The 19,692-nt window shown below is 51.8% G+C and overlaps 1 protein-coding gene across 1 annotated transcript; it reads right to left on the bottom strand.

The window, feature by feature from the left end:
- Positions 1–3,311: 3,311 nt before the first annotated feature.
- Positions 3,312–16,958, bottom strand: CPA1 (carboxypeptidase A1). The gene is made up of 12 exons (XM_027574738.1): positions 16,911–16,958; positions 14,556–14,837; positions 10,578–10,723; positions 9,649–9,730; positions 8,949–9,182; positions 8,612–8,713; positions 7,743–7,844; positions 7,449–7,559; positions 6,685–6,775; positions 5,753–5,952; positions 5,266–5,350; positions 3,312–3,584 (listed from the first exon to the last, which is right to left on the bottom strand). Exons 1-12 carry the CDS (start codon positions 16,956–16,958, stop codon positions 3,397–3,399), a joined length of 1,671 nt encoding a protein of 556 aa, XP_027430539.1. The 3' UTR covers positions 3,312–3,396.
- Positions 16,959–19,692: the final 2,734 nt, after the last annotated feature.

The raw sequence follows: 19,692 nt of genomic DNA, 5'->3' as shown, positions 1-19,692 counted from the left end.
TGGGTAGAAACACTACTGCTTCCAGCTCTATCTGGAGTATAAATTTTTCCAAAGATAAGATACGTTGTTCTGGGCAAGATGGTGAAATAGGATGCCAGAGCAGAAGAGATTTGAGGCAAATTATAAAAAAGAATCTGGCACAAATTAAGATGGCCATGAAATGTTTGATGTTGATATTAAGTTGATTCCAGATTATACTTTACCCACAGGTTATTTGGTGTGTTTGAAATAGTTGTGTTTTTTCCTGATTCTACAAGCTTATTGCAAGAAATTCAGAAAAGAGGGAAAACCACCACCACCACTACCCAGGGTGACCTCCATTATTACTGGGGAATATACCCTTCCTGGCATAGTATGTGTATGTGTGTTTCAAACAAAACTGAGATTCATACTCGACATACTAATTTGTAACCAACTTCTTATACTTTTAAACAGCTGTATGGAAGTATAAATTCCATCCTCTAAAATCCGCATTTTTAAGTGTACAATTCAGTGATGTTCAGCAAATTTACAGAGTTGTGCAACCATTACCACAATCCTGTTTTAGAACATTTTCATTATGTGGCTGGCTTCTTTCACTTAGTATTTTGTGACCCATTTCCCCATGTCAACACGGTCTGCACTGGCCTCGCGATACTCCATTGTTTAAACATGTCATATGGGTATCAATACTGGTACCTAGGTAGTTCTTTAGCTTTTTATTTAATTTTGTATTATTACAGCCTTGTACATACATATCTTTGAACTTGTCTGAATATTTTTATAAAATAAATTTCTCCAAGTGCACTTTCTGGGTTAAAGCAACAATACATTTGAAATTTTGATTTATATTGCACCCCCCCTCCCCGCTGCCACCCCCAGGAAGGTGGCATAAATCTATCTTCACACCAGTAGTATATGACAGGTCTTATTTCTTCATACCCTTGATAACACTGAGTTGTCAGTCTTTTTTTTTTTCTTTGTCAATCTGATGGGAGAAAAATGATTCCTTTGCTTTTCTTTAATGTACAAAAAAATCACTCAGAGGATCAGTATCTCTCATACATTTATTGGCTTTTTCTGTTTCTTCTTTTGGGAATTGCTTATCTTTCTTTGGAAATGGTAGTCCTTTTTATTTAACCCCTTTTACTTCTAAGAACTCTTTTCCCCTCAAGGTTTTTAATACTTTCTCATATATGCTGCACTATTTTCTAAAATTATCATTTCCCTTTTTGCTTTATATTTTTATTTATAAAGTAAAATTTATACAGATTTGTAAAAATATGTATCTGCCAATAAGATGGAAACCCCTTCCTACACTTGGAAATACAAAAAAAAAAAAAAAATAGTATTAACAAGTTCCATGTCTCCATTTAACAAGTATTTATTAAGTGCCTACTATGTGCCATGTATTTGGCCAACCAGTAGGGATTACGTGTTGAAAAAACAATGCAAACTCTGCCCTCATGGAATTTTCATTCTGGGGTTCGTTCCTTATCTTGTCAGGTGTCTTAAGACTCTTACTTGCTCAGAGCCTCACTTTCTAAACTACAACTCAGGGAACTCAAAATAACTCACAAGCCTACACTGTACAGATTACAAAATTCATGAGTTCATTCATTAGCAAACCTAGAGAACATTCGCTCAACAAATATTTGTTGGGCATCTATACGTCAACTACTATTTGTGGTTTTGGAGACTGAATGCCAAACAAAGCGGTGCCTGCTATCCAGAAGCACGATTATTTTAAATTAAGCAATTCTATCCTTGAAGTCTAAGTAATCCGATTTTGTAAGATATAGTGTCCTTGCAAACTTAATATTTTTTTGCTTATCCATCTTAAGCAAAAAAATAAGATCAGCTTTTCACTTGTCCAAACTGAGCCATCAAAATGGGTTTCAGCTTATCTACACAGATTGAATGGAAGTGTTTCCCAAAAGATAACTTGAAGGAAGTGTTATAAAATCTTTAGGTCATTTTTCTGGAAAGACTGAAATATTGGGGTGCCTGGGTGGCTCAGTCAGTTAAACGGCTGCCTCCGGCTCAGGTCATGATCTCTGAGTCCTGGGATCGAGCCCCGCATCAGGCTCTGCGCTCAGTCTGCTTCTCCCTCCTCCTCCAGTCACGCACGTGTGTGTGCACACGCTCTCGCTCTCTGTCTCAAATAAATGAAATCTTAAAAAAAGACTGAAATGCCATTTTACCTGGCCTCATAAACCTACATATATGTAAGTTTATATATACTGTATGTATAGTCTGCCTCATACTTTTTGTTTTCTGGAATGTTTGGTAGCAAAACAAACAACAAAAATAGAGCATTTGACCCGTGGAAAAGATAAGACTTTTACATCCTTGGAGCTGGAGGTGCTGTAACACCTCGCCTGGCTCACACGGGGAAAGCTGCCATCTTTACCCCGCAGCTTCCCTCTTTGGGGAGCTACCAATCCACCCTCACTCCCTTCCCAGTGACTGCTGTGAGAATAACCCCCTGCTCCACATTTGCATCTGAAGAGATTTGGAAGAAACACCGGGTAGATTCTTGCTTTGAAAAAAGCTGAGATGCCCAATGTATTGTGGTGCTAGAGCTCCGTTGGATGTCACAGCCATCAGAACCACCGAGCCAAAGGAGGAAAGCCAGTGAGTTTTAGGAGCTCTGGACAGTATCAGAGGGAGGGCCTTATATTTGAGAAATTTTGCAAATGGTAAGGGAGTGGTGGTGGGTAAAACAGGAGAGGAAGTGGAGACCATGTGTCAAAGGATGCTAGAAAGGATGTGGCACATGAAAATAAGGCTACTTCTGTCCCTAAAAGCAAAGTCTTCGTGGTGTACTACAGTTAATAAAATGTCCTGGGATTGGTGTTTGTTCTTTATCTCCAGTAAATTTTTCATTGAACCCAGTTGTTTTCTTCCGACTTAATTAAATTTGCTCTGCCTGGCTGCAATGTCTATTTGGGACAGCAGCGGCCACCAAGATTATTCTAGTCCATACTCAGTGATTGCTCCTGTAGATAAACGGACCCAACTAGCTCTACTATTGTGCAGGCTGAATTCCTCACCCCTGCAGGGTGCCTGGCATTTGGTTAGCAGCTGCAGCGGGCGGCCGCTGGCTACTCAGGTATGAACGAACCACCGCACTGATGAGCTGAGCGCGGGGTGCTCTAATTAAAACCGACGCCACTTGGATCCAACTTCAGAGGACCTTGGAATGCAGGGGAATTTAGGGGTCATCTAGTCCAGCCACCCACACATTCCCAGGGAGGCCTGCAGGAACTAAACCACTTCTGCCCCGGCTTGCAAAGGCAGACGCACTCCTCCATGCCAGCCCCCAGATTCTGTTCCATGGACACTCAGACTTTATTTGGTTGCCTGGCTGGGGCCAGAGGGGGCGGGGGAAGAGGAGGGTCCCGAAGGGCCAGTTCAGTAGGGGTGATTCAGGGTGTGTTCCATGATGGTGCAAAGCGCCAGCCACGTCTCCTGGGCCGTGGGGATGATCTGGGAGGCCGGCAGCAGGAAGCCATAGCGCCCCGTGTCCCGGAGCTCGAAGGTGAAGGAGTACTTGATGCCTTGGCTGTAGCTCCAGTCAATGGTGTTTCCACTGGCTTGGTCTGGGGCGGGAGCAGATGCCAGAGAGCAAAGGTCAATCACTCTTGACACATTAATGTGGGCTGGGCCAATGGTCCGAAGCCCGGAGCCTCGTGCAGGGTTCACGGGAGGCCGCGTCTGCTAAGGGCCCGCTGTTGACCAAGCAGCCTGGCTTCCTCCCAGGAAGCTCCCCCAAAAGGTCTCAGCTCAAGAGGCCCAGAGAGAGGGACCAGCTGTGGTTCTCCTATCACAGGGGGATGCAAGAACATTCTCGCAATTGCGAAAGCCCCACTGAAAACCGCCTCCCTCCAACAGCTGCTTTGGTCCAAATATACCAGAGTTACCCACTTGAGTAACCAGGATTTGTCCCCTGGGGCTCTGGTCTGCAGGAGAAAGTGCAAAGAGCCAGAGGCAAAGTAAAAGCCCCTTGGCTGTCTTTTTGGAGGAAACTTGGCCCAGATTTGCAGTTAACAGTGGGTAACGAAGTTGCTTTTGAATCGGGCCGGGGTGCGGGAGGCGGCTGCATATCAGAATGTAATTTGACAACATTGAATGAAGTAGAAAACTTTGATGCAGTTTGAAACCACTTCCAAACCAGGCCTGGAATCCAAAAGCAAGGCCAGCTGTAGCTAAGACTGTGGCCCACTCGCCTACTAACACCTGGCACTCTGGGCACGAGGTACGTGAGGGGTATGTGCAGACCCCCCCACCTCTGTCCCTGTCCCCTGCCTCTTGTCAGCCGGCAAACCTGTTGCATTCCTCAGGGCCCTATGGCATCTGCCCCCACCCCACTAGTTCCCTATGACCCTGTGCACTCTCCCCCCCCACCCGCCGGCTGCCGTCACGTGGGGCTCCACGCTGTTTTGCCATTCCCCCAACACGCCAGTCCAGATCACATGGTAGGGCCTTTGTTCTAGAAGGTTCCTCTGCCCAGAAGGCTCTTCCCCAGACAGATAGCCTCTTGGCTCCCTTCCTCATTTTCCTTCAACACTTGCCCAGATAGTACCAACTCACTGAGGCCTACCCTTCCACCCACCTCCCCAGCTTCCATGCCCAGTACCCTTGATTCCATTTACTCTGTTCTAGCTTTTCTTTTTCTCCCGAATTTTCATCACCTAACATACGGTATCATTTACTAATTCATGGTTATCGTCACTCTCCCCGACTAGAATGTATGGTTCCTGATCTTTGCTTATTCCCAGCTGTTTCCCAAGCACGGAAAACAAGGCCTGATGCATAGTAGGTGCTCAGTAAACATTTGCTGACTGAATTCCGTTTTGATGTAGCAGTGCTCCTCCCAGCGGCATGGCAGGGACAACTAAGCTGGGGATGATAGATAGGATCTAGTCTCTAACTGAAAGACATCAGAGGAGGAGTGTTTTTTTAAGTTGAATTTCTTGGTGATACAGAAATGCCAGCAGAACCCTCCAGCCCCTCCATAAAGCTGGACTTAACCTAAGACAAGGGGACCAAAGTTCTCAGAGGAGCTGATACATTTTATCGGAAGGTATCAAAGAAGGCAGAGTTCAGGTCAGAAAAGGGCCCCGCTGCCCACCGAGGCACGGCCGAGAACTGTTCTCCTCGCCTGTGTTCCCCGATCTAAGCACCGCTGGGCACTTGCCCCAAGGAGGGACACTACCCCAGGCAGGAAACGCCAGCTAAGCTTACTCCCGGTGCCCCTGCAGAGACCATGCACCCACTTACAAATTGCTTTGATGATGCTGCCATACTTGAACTTGGTGCCATACAGAGAGGAGAGGGCTGTCACAGCAGACTTGGCCACCTGGTCCTGGAGAAAATGCCGAGCGGTACCACCTGTTATGGGCAGCAACAGCAGACCCCCCCAGAACAGGAGGGCCAGGGTAGCCCAACTTCCAGCTGGGAAGTAGCCCAGCAAAGAGCAGGAGTTCAGTGACCCTGTGGTCCTCTAACCCCATGGGATGTCTGGCTGGCACTTCGGTCACTGCCCTTTGGTCACACTGCAGTTCCAAACTGAGCTTGTGGTACCAGCTCCAAGTCTAGCCCTGCCCCTTGCTCTGTCATGTGACAGGAGTGACTCAACCCAACTGGGCCTCAGTTTTCCAGGCAGAAATCGAGGCTAGTCTGCCTTGCAGGTCTTCCTAAGCCATCGGGGCTCCATGGGAGAAAGGGGTGCTAGGCACCACAGGGCAAGTGGGGGATGGGCACATACCAGCTCAGCCTGGTCAGGGGCCACCTCTGCTTTGTAGCCATAGGGATACAGGAGGAGCTGGGAGTAGCTGTGGATAGAGATGAAGGCCTTGATGTTCCCGTGGTTCTTCACAAAGTCCACAATGGACTTGACCTCCACTTCAGAATTGGCAAACTTGCCATGGTAAGTCTCTGTGCATGGGTTGCTGCTGGCTCCAGGCCCTGTGGGAGAGGAAGAAGGATCGTTGGCATTCCTTACACCCAAGCAGCGTGGCTTCTACAGCCTCAAGTTCTTCGCATGGAAGCAGGGGTGAGGTGGAATGCAGGAGGGCTCACCCCTACCCTGGGATTAAGGAAAGGCCAAAGGCCTTTTATAACCTGGGGGTCCTGCCTCCCTCCCCAGCCAGGCGTAGGCAACATGGATGGACATGCCCCAGGAGGGTCTCAAGAAAGACCCATTCTTTTTTTTTTTTTTAAGATCTTATTTATTTGACAGAGAGAGAGAGCGAGAGCATGCACAAGCACAAACAGGGGGAGCAGCAGGGGGAGAGCGAGAAGCAGGCTCCCTGTTGAACAGGGAGCCCGACACGACCTACATGGGGCTCGCTCCCAGGACCCCGGGATCATGAGCCGAGCCAAAGGCAGATGCTTTTGAGCCACCCAGGCGTCCCCAAGACCCATTCTTGTAGTGAAGGGACCACAGAGGGAAGGAGCTGAAGCTACCCTCGAAAACCCCTACATAGATTTCAGACCTTAATTCCACTGTGGGGAGATTTGTTCTACAGACACGGCGCAAGAAAACCTCACTAAGAGCCCCAGAGGAGACACTGACACCCACCCCCCCACTCCGCCCTCACCGCTGGGGCAGGAAAGGGGAGGGGGCAACAGGACCCAGGAAGGGAAGAAGCCATGCTGGGTTTCCCATCCCTGCTTCCATATCACACTGGGCCTTACTCCCAAAGCCAGCATCCCAGTTCCGGTTGGGGTCCGCTCCAACACAGGAGGAGCCCTCCGTGAGGGACCGAGTCTTGCGCCACATGCGATTCTGGGGAAGGAATCAAGACACTTGTCTGTCACCATGCCGGGCTGGCGTCCAGAGCCTGCAGACAGCAGGGTGGGCTGTGAGCGGCCATAAACAACACGAAGCACCCAATCTGTAACACTGGGCTGGACATAGCAAGGGTCAGAAACCACTTTCAACTGGTTGTCAGGAAGGTCTGCAAAGGAGGCTCTTGGTTGAAGGAGAACAGAGGCAACAGTAGATGGCATTTCACCAGGTGCCTCCACAACGTGCCCCGCCCCCCCCCCCCACGACACACACTAGCTTGGTAGCATGCTGTACCTGCCATAAAAGTAACATAAAGCTAGGAAATAAGGTCCAGGGCAGTGGGTCTCCCCTGGGGACGATACCTGGACATTTGGCAAAGTCTGAAGACATTTTTGGCTCTCTCAAGGGAGAGGGTTGCTCCTGGCATTTCCTGAGTATTAGGTCAGGATGATGCTAAACACTCTGCAGGCACAGGACAGCCCCCCCCCCCCAGAAAAAGAATTCTCTGCCCCAAATGTCAAGAATGTCGAGGATGAGAACCCTGGTCTAGGAAGACAGGTCTATTTGCCCCTCCCTCAACTTCTGGGGGTTGAGATTAGGGGTGAGTTAGCTTGTGGGGCTCAGAGACCCACCCTGTTTAAACCTCCAAAGAATGGGAGAAGGCCTATACCTTGTTGTGGGTGAAGGCAAAGCCGTCAGGGTTAGTGACAATCTCCAGGAAGATGTCCATGGAGTCAAGAATGGCGGTGAGTGTGGGCTCCTGGCCATAGTCCTGTGTGATCTGGTGCGGAATTAGGGGACGGACAGGCAGAGGGGGTCAGGCCAGCCGTCCGCCACACTGAGGCAGTGAGCACCTGCTCCCTCTGCATCACTGCTTCTGGGTGGACAGAGGAGGCCAGGGCTCCCGTGGGCCTTGACCGCCAGCCCCACCAGGCAAGAGCCCTGCTCACCGCCCCAGGCTTACCTTCTTTGCAAACCAGACCCCGCTGGCCTGGGTGACCCACTCCCGGGAATGGATGCCGGTGTCGATCCAGATGGCAGGACGGCTGTTTCCCCCAGTGCTGAACTGGACAAGAAGAACAGGGAGATCCAGCTAGCATCCTGTCTTGGCTCCTTGAAGGGGAGCCTACCCCGGCCCAGAGGCCTTCTGCTCCCCGGGTATGTCAGGTTGAGGCTCCGTTTGTGGGGCCATCACTCAGGTGAGGTGGGGAGTGGGGTGTCCGGACAGGAATCCAGCAGAACGTGGCCTCCGGCCTTCATACGGCCTTGGGGCAAATGGGCCTCAGCCAGAACTCTGGGCCCTGCCCTCTTCTGCTGCCCATACACAGTTCTCTGTGGGGCATCACAAATAAAACATTTTCTCTGGACTCCACCGACTCTGGGATACTTCCCACAATGTGACACTTGATTGAAAATACCCGGGTCGGGCACCTGGGTGGCTCAGTTGGTTAAGCGACTGCCCTCGGCTCAGGTCATGACCCTGGAGTCCCGGGATCGAGTCCCGCATCGGGCTCCCTGCTCAGCAGGGAGTCTGCTTCTCCCTCTGACCCTCCCCCTTCTCATGCGCGCTCTCTCTCCCTCTCTCAAATAAATAAGTAAAAAATCTTTTAAAAAAATACCCGGGTCACTTAAAAATTTAAGAATTGTGTGTGTACAGGTATGCATACAGCTGGACCAGCATAGAGATTCTGTCCTTCCCCAATGTCAGCATGGGGCGTTCACGTCACGGTGTGTTCTCTGCGACCGTGGGCTTGCCCCCGAGGCCCAACACACACAGGGGGCTGCCCGTTCTCCCATATGCGCCAGGTATGTTCTCACGCAGGTGCCTGTTACCTTCAGCACGTAGATGGGACGCCCTTCGTAGCTGCTGCCAATCTGGAGCTTGCTGACAAGCTGCGGGTACTCAGCCACAAGGATATCCATGAAGCCATAGATCTGAGGAAGGGAGAGAAGGCGAGGCCGGCTGGAGTGGCTGCCAGGCACCCGGATGCCTCTGGAGCAGCTCCATTCGCCCGCTGGCTGCAAGCACTGAGATTCAGGGGAGCCGCGACCCCGGCCCCCCAGGCCACTAGGGGACAGAGCAGGCGCCCCGCACACCCAGGTCGGCCACATTCTGCCAGCCTGAGGCGGAGCTTAGTGCTTGCGCGGAGTGACCCCAGGGGTCCCTCACCTCCTCCAGGGTGTGGTAGGTGGCATAGTTAAAGGTGTCCGTGGAAAGGGCCCCGGTCCGGAAGGCGAACATCTGCTCCTGCTCCTCGTCCAGCAGGGCCTGCACATCCTCAATCATGGTCGTGTACCCGATGCCATGGGCCTCCAGGAAGATTTTGACAGCCTGGGTGCTGGGGAAGGGCACTCGGACGTCGATGGGGGAACCAGGCTGGGCAGGGCCCCTCCAGAAGTCCAGCTGGGGAGGACGAGAGCAGGCACTGTCCCCGTGAGCTGGGAAGGGGCCAGCCCGGGAGGGGGTGTTAGGCCAGAGTGTCCCCTACAACTGCGGCCGCAGCATGGCTGTTAGGGGCCAGGGACGAAGGGGAAACCATGGCCATTGGACAGAGTTCACTGTGGTCGGGGAAATGGCAGTATGGAGGAGCTCAAGAAAGCACAGGGGAGAGAGAGCAGTGCCGGAAAGGAGGCCCCCCCCCCCCTTTGCTCAGAAGCTCGAAGGCAGCAAGATTCTGGGACTTGGGGGGGGGGCGGTGGGAGTTAAATCATTTCTTAACAGGGATCAGTCCCCTGGGTCCTTTCTGGGTGGCTGAGGAGAGAGGGCCCAGGCCCCAGGTGGCCCCGGGGGAGGGTGGCATCCTGGGGTGGGTCCGGCTAGCCTGAGAGGAACCCTGGGGCCTCGGGGAAGGCTCCCCACTTCTTCGGACCTTCAGGTGCTCCAGGTCCTCCAGCTCCTTCACCTTCTGTACCTGGGCTTCATCGGTAGCAGAGATTCGGAGCACCTGATGCCTGGGCAGAGAGGGAGGGGAGATGAAGGGCCCGAGCAGCTCTGGATTGGCCTCTCACGCTCCCCCGGTGGGAGGAGAGTGGCATAGAGAAGCCTGGAATCCAAAGGCTGGGCCTCTATCCTCTCTGGCTGAGCGGGAGGAATCATGAGAGGCCTTAGCAAGGGGAGGTCTACGCTCCTTGGAACCTTCTGGACACAACTGAGATCCCCATCCCAGTTTAGACTCTATTTCTCTCTCCAAAGCCAGCCAGGCTTCCTCCCACCTCCTCTCCTAAAAATTCCTTCGAGCTTGGATTTCTCCGGGGCTTGGAATGGCCCCTGGTCAGCCTGCCTCCCAGGGTGTACTAGTCTGCGCCTCTCTGGAGTCTTCCCACAAGTCAGCCTGTCTGTCGCCTCCAGAAGCTGGCCAGGGGCCGGGTCCTCCCCTCTGCTGCGTGAGCACCCCCTTCCCGTCATCCTCGTACCCTGTAAAGTCCTCTTTGCCAAGCACAGCCCCCAGCAACACACTGAAAATCAGCACCCGCCTCATCCCGCGGCTAATTGGGAACATCAGCTGAGGCTGAGAGAAGGTCCTGGGGCCTTTTAAACTCCCCCAGGTCAGAGGTCTTCTGGCCATGGCCAAGGGTTGTCCTCCCCCTTGCACCTGGGCCCTGTCCCACGGGGAGGGAGGACGGAGTCCTGAGCTCTGACACCTTCTCACCCTCCCTGATAAAGTGGCAGGGAACAGGGCAGCTGGGGAGATAAGCCAGGCCTCAAGCCCTTGGCCGTGAAGTGCCCACCTGAGCCTGAGGGTCGGCTGGGGCCTGAGGCCTTCCAGCTGGGCCCCGGCTCGCCCACAGCCCCGGGTACCTGGCCTGGTACTTCAGTCCCGTTTGCTGACTGGGCAGTGGACTCCGGAGCCTGGGCTTCAGTCCCGTTTGCTGACCGGGCAGTGGACTCCAGAGCGGCCACGCCAGCTGGAGCCTCAGGTGAGGGCTTCCCCTTCCCCCACGTTCCTAAGTGCCAGCGCTTCTGTTACTACGGCAGAGCCAGCTGGGACTCTCCGCCCCCGTCCCGCTCCTGCACCTGCTGGCTGGGTCCAGGGCTGCCCCTCCCCGGTGCCAGGCACGTCCCCCTCCGGGGGACAGCCCCAGTCCTCCCGGCCTCAGTGGCCTCGTGGGAGTCAGACCACAGCAGCAGCAGCTGGGGCGGGAGCCCGACTCCCACCAGTGTTTCCCCCCACCCCCGCCGCTATGGGGCTCAGGATCAGGGCTGCCCTTGATGGGAACTATAACCAGATGTCATCAGAGTAGAAAGCCTGGTGCTGGGAACCAGGGCCAGACCCCTGTTGGGACTGCACAGTGTCCAGGAGAAAGTGGAACTCGCAAGGGGGAATTCACTCTGGCTCTGGATGCTGATCTCACTGCAGAAACATCTCACACAAATCCGCTCTAATCCACAGGGGCCCCCAGGGGCTACCCAGCACCATCTGGGGGCCCTGCTCTGTGTCAGGGCCTCGGGCTTGGACACTGACAACAGCCAAAGTGGCCCTTTCTGGTTTCCAACTGTTCCCTCTGCCTCCCTAACCCACCCTCTACCTGGCCGACCCTCCTATGCCAGGACAGAGAGACTCCATTCTATTGACCCCCCACTCTTTCCTCTAAGCTTAGCTCTGAGAAGATGATAGAACACTGAAACCATCCTCAACAGATGCGGGGTCTCCATGAAGACTGTTTCTTTCCTCTCCAGCAGCCTTGCCTGATCTCCAGGCCCCAGATAAGACCCACTTCCTACCTGCAGCTTCCTCTGGCCTCTTTCTCAAGTATCTGCCCGGTCTCTCCTCAAAGGAGGAGAGCAGGGAGGAGAGGAGTTTGGGCAGGAGAAGCGCAGACAGGAGCCATTCTGAGAATATTTTGGCCAGGCTGACACAAAATCTTGGAGCCAGTGCTGCAAGCCAGGGGAGTCCTGCATCCCCCAGAAACACCAGTCATTGGCTGGGGGCAGCCTGTGGGAAGTGTGGCTTCACCACAACAATTCAGCTCCCCACTGACTTGTCCCTGATCTCAGAGAGCCCACGGTCTCATGCAGAAGATGGAAGTAACCAACCAACGTTCCGGTTCTCCAACAGGTCTTACAAGAAGCCGTTACCAAGACAGGATGACATGAGCAAAAGACTTACTGGGGATGCATTCCTCGCTGCGGGAGACCTGAGTGGGGCGTTTTCTCTGCCGTGCATGAGAAGTGGATTCCAGGGAAGACTTTACCAAGAAGGCGACATTTGACCTGAGTCTTAATGACAGGATTTTACTAGGCACAGAAAGGAATGGGTGTTCATTACACTAGGCAGTGCTTGAACACAAACTCACATTTACTCCTCCTTAATGTGTGTCTCCCCTGTGAGACTATAAGTTTCCTCAGACCAGGAACTGTTTCTTAGCCATCCCTCATAGTCTCCCTCAACTCTCAGGGCCCTGCAGTGTTCTCGAGCTCTCAAATCTGTCCCCCAGCAAGAAAAAAGGTTTTGTAGAGCCTTTCTTCAGTTTGCATTATGAAAACAATATTTCTTTTTGTATTTCTTAAATCCAAAGCTGTCCTATAGGTTTGACTCTGTTTCACACACACTACACATGTTGGGGGTGTTGGCTAATTCTTGGGCCTTCTGTGAATTCCTTCTAGAAAAGACAAGCCCACTGGAGGAAGGGGGATTGGGGGGAGGGACAGCCCCGCCAAGCGGGCCTCCTGAAGCCTCCAGCCAGCAACCTAAGGTGATCAAGAGTCATGTAATCTATTTTCTTGCAAGGTTGGGAAAGATTAATTTAATGCTGCAAGCTAAAATTAGGGCCAGCAATGTCAGGAAGCTGAAAACACAATGGGAGAGGACTTCGGGTCTCAGGCGGAGGCTAGGCCTAATTCCCTGGGTCCCTCCAAAGCACCTCAGGAAGCTGAAAATTGCCTCTTGGTAAAGACCAGTTTGCTAGAATGGAACCTGGAGCAGAAGGCCACAGCGTTGCCTTCCCACAGGGGCTTCTTTCACATTGGTCCAAAGCAAGGGCAAAGATGAAGGCCTTTAAGCAGAAAACTGGGAGTGTATGCAGAGCATCAAGACCCCTATTAGCATGAGAAAGAAGCTACCAGCCTGGCATCCAGATTCAAGGAAAGGTCACAGGCCAGAGGCCTGAACCTAAACCGTAAACCGAGGAAGGCCTGCTGTAGCCACATGGAGTAGAGAGTCCAGTGTCCCTCCCTTCTCCCTCGCTGAACAAACCAAGATTCGATGCAGGTATCACCCCTCAGGAAAGTCACCCCATCCCCAGCTCAGGGATAAATTCCAAGATTGGCTTAAGACAATTGAGGAATCCCACTGTCTTTTACAGGTGATTGATTTAGGGGTAGGCATTTGACCCAGTTTGACCAATAAGAAGTGAAGGGAAGCCAGCAAGGAAGCTTCTAGAAAATGTTTTCCCACTCTTGAGGAGACACACTTCCCTGGATATTGTCAAGTCTGTCGCTCCACCTTTGGACTATACAGTATCAAGGAATATACATTTCCTTTTTATTAACTATACAAAGCACTGAGGCTGTAAAAAGCATTCTAAGTGATGCACCTACTAAGATTTTATTATGTTTTTAAAGATTTTATTTATTTATTTGAGAGAGAGAGAGAGAAAGCTTGCACAAGTGGCAGGGGAAGAGCAAAGGGAGAGGGACAAGCAGACTCCGCACCGGGCATAGAGCCCGATTTGAGGCTCCATCCCACAACCCCGAGATCATGATCTGAGCCGAAATCAAGAGTCAGACTCCCAACCGACTGAGCCATCCAGGCGCCCCTTTACTGAGCTTTTAAAGTGGTCGTTTTGTCAGAGGACAATACAATTTTAGCCTAGGAGAGACCTTATGTGAAATGGAAAAGTGCATCCTTCCCCCTCTGGGCAGACACAGTCCCTCATCCTCTCAGCAGAATGCTTTTGTGCAGTGCACACACTGGACAACTATTCATGGCAACACTGTTGCCAGAGAGTGCCCAAGCGTGGTAAACGGAAGCTCTAAGACAATGCTTAAAGATCCCCAAACTAAAACATAGAAAATGGTTTGTTAAAAAGGCAGGAGAATCAGTCCGGGTCCATGTCGGGGATCAAAGGAAGACTGTGGACAAGGGATATCCTTGCAAATAGCACAAACAGGCACAGTGAAAATGGCCGAATGCGGTAGCTGGAGGAGATTTCAGCTGTCTCGCTTTGGCAAGTGTGTTCAAGGCTGTATGGGATACGGTTGTGTGTATGGGAAGAGAAGGCTGTGAGAATCTGAGGCAGCTAAGTGGTGGCCTGTAATGGACATCTCTCCTTTTCCCTGCCCAGCATCCTCCTTCTGGTAAAAGCACCTCTGTCTTCCCCTAGGGACCGCCCTTCCCAACTCTGAGGCCGGGTGATTCAGGTGGGTCTAGCCACCCCACCCCCACCGCAGCTCTAGAGATGAGCCAACTAATTCCATTTTCTCCCCCTCCAGCTTTAGCAAGCTGGCTCTCTGTCACACGCGCCTGAAGGAAGTGCACAGCTAACACAAAGGCATTCTCTAACTTCAGAAGACGGCAAAACGGGAGAGGGAACACCGTCCGAAAGTAGATTGCCACAAACCCGTTATATGACTCGGGGAGGTCACCGCACATCCCTGAGCCTCAGTTTCCTTATCTATGACATGAGAGAGTAGGACAGAAGGATTTTGGAGGTCCCTTCCAGCTGCGACACTTTATGATTCTAAGACATTTGTATTTTTCACCCCCAAACAAATCACAGCCTGGTGACAGGTCTGGGCAGAGTACAGAGGGCCTTCCCAGGTTTGGGGGCAGATCACAGTAGAGCCACAGGGGCCCTGGGACTTGCGATGGGCGAGGGTTCCCAGGACGGTGTGGGTCGAGAGGGGCCGCGCCTGCTGAGGCTGTGGGGGGAGGCTGCGGGCCGTGGGGGCCTCGTGTAAGGGCTGGGAGAGGAGGCTCTGACAGCAGCCTCCTTGAGCTTCGCTTTCGTAACTGAGGGCCCAGTAGAAGCTATGTGTTTGTTTGCTTGGAAGCTGCAGGATTATCACTTTAAAGTGGCTGGTGGTGCTTGTGTCCGGAAAGGAGGCAGAATTTGTAACCTGAAGAGAGAAACACTGCAGTGGGTCTTTAGGAAATGTCAAGTCAGAGCCCAAATCCCAGAACAGAGACGGAAGAGAGAAGATCCGAGCAGGAATGTCCCCTAATGTAAAAGAGGAAATGGGGGAGGGGAGAAGCAACGTGGGAACGGGCAGAGGGCCAAGGAGAGTGAAGGCTGTAGGGAGGGGTTGCCTCACAAAGGGCCACGAACCGACTCCAAAGCCCGCGTCCGGTCCAAGTGTTTTACTTTCTACATTGTATTTCCCTCCTGTATCCCCAAGGACAATTTTGTGAAATGTTCCCGTGCGGTCTTAGCTAGGCTTTGGGGAAATTGAGGGAGGTGGATGGAGGGGCAGGAGCGTGGGTGGGGAGCCACGGAGCTTGGCGAAGCCGGTGAGGAGATGGCAGGAGGCCAACTGCAGACCCCGGGGCCAGAGGCGAACGAGGGGCAAGCCCAAAGAACGGATTTGCTATCATTCCCGAGGATGGTCCCAAATACTTGGGGAAGGAGAACCCTGGAAGGCCGAACAGGTTAAAGGTGTCCTTCAGGACACTCCCGTCCCCAGAAGAACATGGCTTGGCCCCCCTGCCCCCCAAGACTCGAGATGTGGTGTGACCTCACCAGGGTGGGAGGCCCTGGCAGGCCGGCGATCCCTGGATTCCCTCAGCCTGTAGTAACGGGCTGTCTGGGCCATCTTGTTTTTCTGAAGAAGCTTTTTTAAATTTAATTTTGTGTTTTCGGTAAAGTCATTTTGTCTCTGGGCCTGTCTGGGGCAGTCAGAGGGGAGATGGAGGAGGGCGGGGAGTGGGGATGCAGGCAGCTAACGTCTCCTCACTGGACTCACTGGACTCCCTGGCCCCCGGCCACTCGCCCGTCACTCGCAGCCTCTGCCGCCCGCCTGCCCTCACACAGGACTCTTTCAGGTTCCAAACTGCCGGCCTGGTTTGTTTTTTTAAGAAAGCAATAACCGCAACACATTCACTGTGGCTCTTTATAGCTTTCCATATGTATAATCACTCTTTCTCTCTTCAGTTTTTCCAATGTTTTTTTCTTTTAAATAAATGCTCATAAATTTTACTGGTGAAAGGATGAAAAAACATACCTAAAAAGAGCAGTTTGTTGGAAGGGGAAAGGAAAAAAAAAAAAAAAACCCAAGCAGAATGTAGAAAAACTGAACTCCTATTTAGCATTATATACCTAAGAAATGAAAAACAAAAAAAAAAGTTCAGATTTTACAAAAAAGAGGTTTTCTGTAGTATCTCTAAAACTTGCATGTTTAAGTCTTGAGCTTTTACTTGATACACTTAAACCCCTCCAGCCAGCACCTTCCTGGGCTTGCTGAGGAGACCCTTCAGTCAGAGGAGGAAGACCCCTGGCTTTAGTCTTCTCTCAGCCGTTAGGTTCATGTGGGGCCACACAGAAGTTCAATGATCCAGAGACCCCCAGTCTTTATAACTTTAAGAGGAGGGGGGTTGGACTAGAAGCTTTTAAAGGACCCTGGAAAGTTCTCTGGCTTGATGGTTAAGTCAGCCAATTTAACTAGAGCAAAGAAACGGATTCAGAGACCCCTTCAGATCTTCTCTCCCTTCAGAGAAGCTTCTGGAGACAGCCGGCTGTCTTTCCAATACCCATTCTCCCCGTTCTCCTTACCGACCAAACTCTGATTTTATTTGGGGCAGCAACGTGCTCAACTATAAGGTGATTTTCCAGCTTCCCTTGCAGCTGAGCTTGACTACCTGACACAACCTCAGCCGACAGAGTGTAAGCTGAAGTCCCTGGATGGGCCAGCCAGCTGCGGGCTCACCCCTGCCCTTCCTGCCTGGAATTCAGTCACATGACGGGGTGTAGCAAAACAGGCCAGGCCAGAGGGGCCTGGGCCCCCAGTGCCTCAAGGAGTCACGTTCAGTCAGGTGGGCTGCTCTGCCCACCTCAGGCAACTTAGTACATGAAAAAAATAAAACCCCGATCTGATTAAGCCACAGTAAGGTGGGTTTCTGTCACCTGATACTAAACCTAAGTACTAATCTGTATGAGGCCCAGGAGGAGAAACACTCTTTCCACAAATACTGAGTACCTGCTGTGCACCTGACAGGAGCTGAGTGAGGCTGAAGAGCCCAAACATGGTCCCTACCCTCACAGAGCAGCCAAACTAGTGGCAGAAACAAATCAACAAAGAAGTCAATCAATTATCATTGTAATCACGGAAATACATAAGGCCTTGGAAAAGAGGATAATAGATCCACTTCTAATGGGTTGTTCTAGAAGGACTGGGGTGAGGAATTTATATTGAAGGGAAAAATTTAAGGAGTGGGCCATTTGGAGGAAGAGTGAGAGGAGAGAACGTTCCAGAAAGAAGGAGCATCATGTGCAAATGCTTCCAGTTGGGAAGGAACTGAGAGGAGGCTGGTGAGGTTGCGGCCAATGAGCAAGGTGTTCAGGCAAAGTGGGAGAGGTCCCCAGGGCCAGCCATGTAGCATCTTGGGTGGGGCAGGGGGCGGTTAATTCATTGAAGGATTTTAAAGAGAAAGTTGCCTTTCAAGAAGACCCCCTTCTGTAAAGCAGTTTCAGCTCCAACTTTCATGAGTCTATTGGCTGTACACAGGTCTTACCAACATGACTATGAGAACAAGTTCCTGGCCCTTGGTCCTAAGGGGCTCTGGGCACGACTCAGGGCATGACTGCCACTCAGTTAGCTGGATGCCCCTTAGCTACTACGCTGAGTCTGAGCTTCTTCATCTGAAAATCAAGACAGTAAGAGTCCTACTTCTTAGACCTGTGAGGAGGCAATGTGTTGAATCCTGTAATGCACCTGGAACCATGCCTGGCTAGGTGCTAGAAAAGCTTATTATTTTCACTGTTGTTACTGAGAAACCCATCAGGGTCCAGATACTCCTGCTTCTAGGGCAACGCCTCTCCAGCGTGGCATTAGCATCACCTGGGTCCCATCCCCAGAAATTTGGGTTCAGTAGGTCTGGGGTGGCCTGGGAATTTGTATTTCCAGACTTTGTATTGATGCCGGTGGTCTCCAGACCACACTGCTTTAGGTGAGGGCCAAGGCAGCCCCTTAGGAACATCTTGGAGAAGGATGACCAGCCTCCCGCTGTTGTAACCACCTTCAGCCCTAATGGATAATGGCAGAGGGTGGAGATGCTGAGCCCCAACTTCCCCAGGAAGACTCAAGTGTGTTCTTCTGGGAGGCAGGAGAGCAGGTGGTTCTCAGCCTTTAAGGGACCTCACAACTCCTGGGGCAGAGGGTAAAAATACAGATTCGGGGGGTACACCCCAGAGATTCTGTTTCAGTCTGGGAATGGAACTACCTTCACATTAAACGACTCCCCGTGGACTCCGCTACAGGTGTGGTCACACATCACGCTTGGACAAATGGCGACATAGTGGTTTTGGGAGTTAGACACACCCAAGTCCAAATCTCCCTCAACCACTTCCCATCCCTGTGGCCTCATGTGGCCTTTAAAACCTCTCCGAATCATGATCGTGCTTTCCTCATCTGAAATACAAGCTTATTAATAATGGTAGTATCCGCCCCAAGAGGATGAAATGAAAATATTTGCGCAGAGGGTACAAAAGTTATAATCACAGACTCCAGTGTGCAAAGGTATAACTTGCTTTATTTGTCTATAGCTTATACTAATTCAGCCCATGGTCTCATATTTCCACTAATAGCAGAAGACGTTAGCTTGGAAATTCTAGCTCGCTCAAATCGCTTCCAGCGTAAAAAAAAAAAAAAAAATTCCGCCTCTCTTGAGGAACTGCGGCCCGAATCGGGATGCTCTCCTCCCCCGTTGTTGGCTCTTCCCCTGGAGATGAGCTGGGTTCTTCAGGTGTTCTTTACCCTGACTTCCTCAGGCCTCCTCCTGGCACAGCTGCTCCTGGGCACAGGCATCCCCTGGCCCCCGTGCCTCCGTGGCCCCTGGGCTTAGCCTTCTTGCCTCTACCCCAAGCCTCCTCACCATTTCTTTTTTCAGAGCTCCCAGTAGCTGCACTCGTCAGGTGTACCCAGCCATACGGGTATACCCATGGATACATTTTAATGACCTTTCTAGACCCCTTGCTCAGCCCTTGTTCATCTGCTGCTCAGTTGCCATGTTGGACATGGGCCTTACCTAGAGACTTGATCCCCGCTGATCCCCGCCTCCCACTGATTCAACCCCTGTCTTCTTTTACAGGGCACGTAGAAAGGGGGACTTGTTCTCCTTTCCCCCTGCTTTCTTCCATCTCTGTGATTTAGAGTAAAACCCTGTGCTCTGTGTCCTGCAGGGGCCAAATCACGGGTCCCACAATCCTTTTCTTTTGTGACCAAAACAACAAAAGTCTGGCCCTTGCCAATGAAAGTCTTATTTTCTGCCTCAGAATTACACAGACCCTTTCAGCTCTTCAGTGGCCCGCTTGCTTCTTCAGAGGACCTGCCTTCCCCTGGGGGCAGGACAGAGAGACCCACTCCCCCTGCTCCCCAGCGGTGGAGGAAGGCAAAAGCTGTAAGGAAGCCTCGGGATGGGGTGGGGGCACCTCATTTGTATCTCAAAATATCGTCCCTTTCTCTCCCTTAAAGAAAGTGCTTGCTTAGCAAATGCCTGGCCTCGACTCACTGCTCAGTGCCCGACCAGCGTGGTGACCATGGGTGAAGAGAAGGGGGAAAGAGGATTCCCTCTCCCTGGGTGGGTGGTGCTTTGCTGTGCTGGCTCTGACTGGCTTGCGACCCTGCTCCCCGGACCAGGGGAGACTGTGAGGGTGTTCACCTTCCTTTAGGGGGCGAACGGGGTCCTCCAAGCCGGGGCCTCCGAGATGTGGCCCTCCCCTGCTACACAGCATGGAAATGAAGCAGGCAGAGAAGGAATGTG

Source organism: Zalophus californianus, chromosome 12 (genome assembly GCF_009762305.2).
Source record: "Zalophus californianus isolate mZalCal1 chromosome 12, mZalCal1.pri.v2, whole genome shotgun sequence".
Taxonomy (NCBI): Eukaryota; Metazoa; Chordata; class Mammalia; order Carnivora; family Otariidae; genus Zalophus; species Zalophus californianus.
The sequence above is the reverse complement of the archived record's forward strand: the minus strand, read 5'-3'. Positions and strand labels throughout refer to the sequence as shown.

Coding starts and splice junctions, on each gene's coding strand:
- CPA1 (XM_027574738.1), bottom strand. CDS start 16,958: ATGTTTGGGCTCTTCAGCCTCACTCAGCTCCTGTCAGGTGCACAGCAG. Junction 9,731..10,577: donor GGACTGAAGTACCAGGCCAG/GTACCCGGGGCT, acceptor CTCTCTGCCCAG/GCATCAGGTGCTCCGAATCT. Junction 9,183..9,648: donor AGGACCTGGAGCACCTGAAG/GTCCGAAGAAGT, acceptor CGTCCTCCCCAG/CTGGACTTCTGGAGGGGCCC.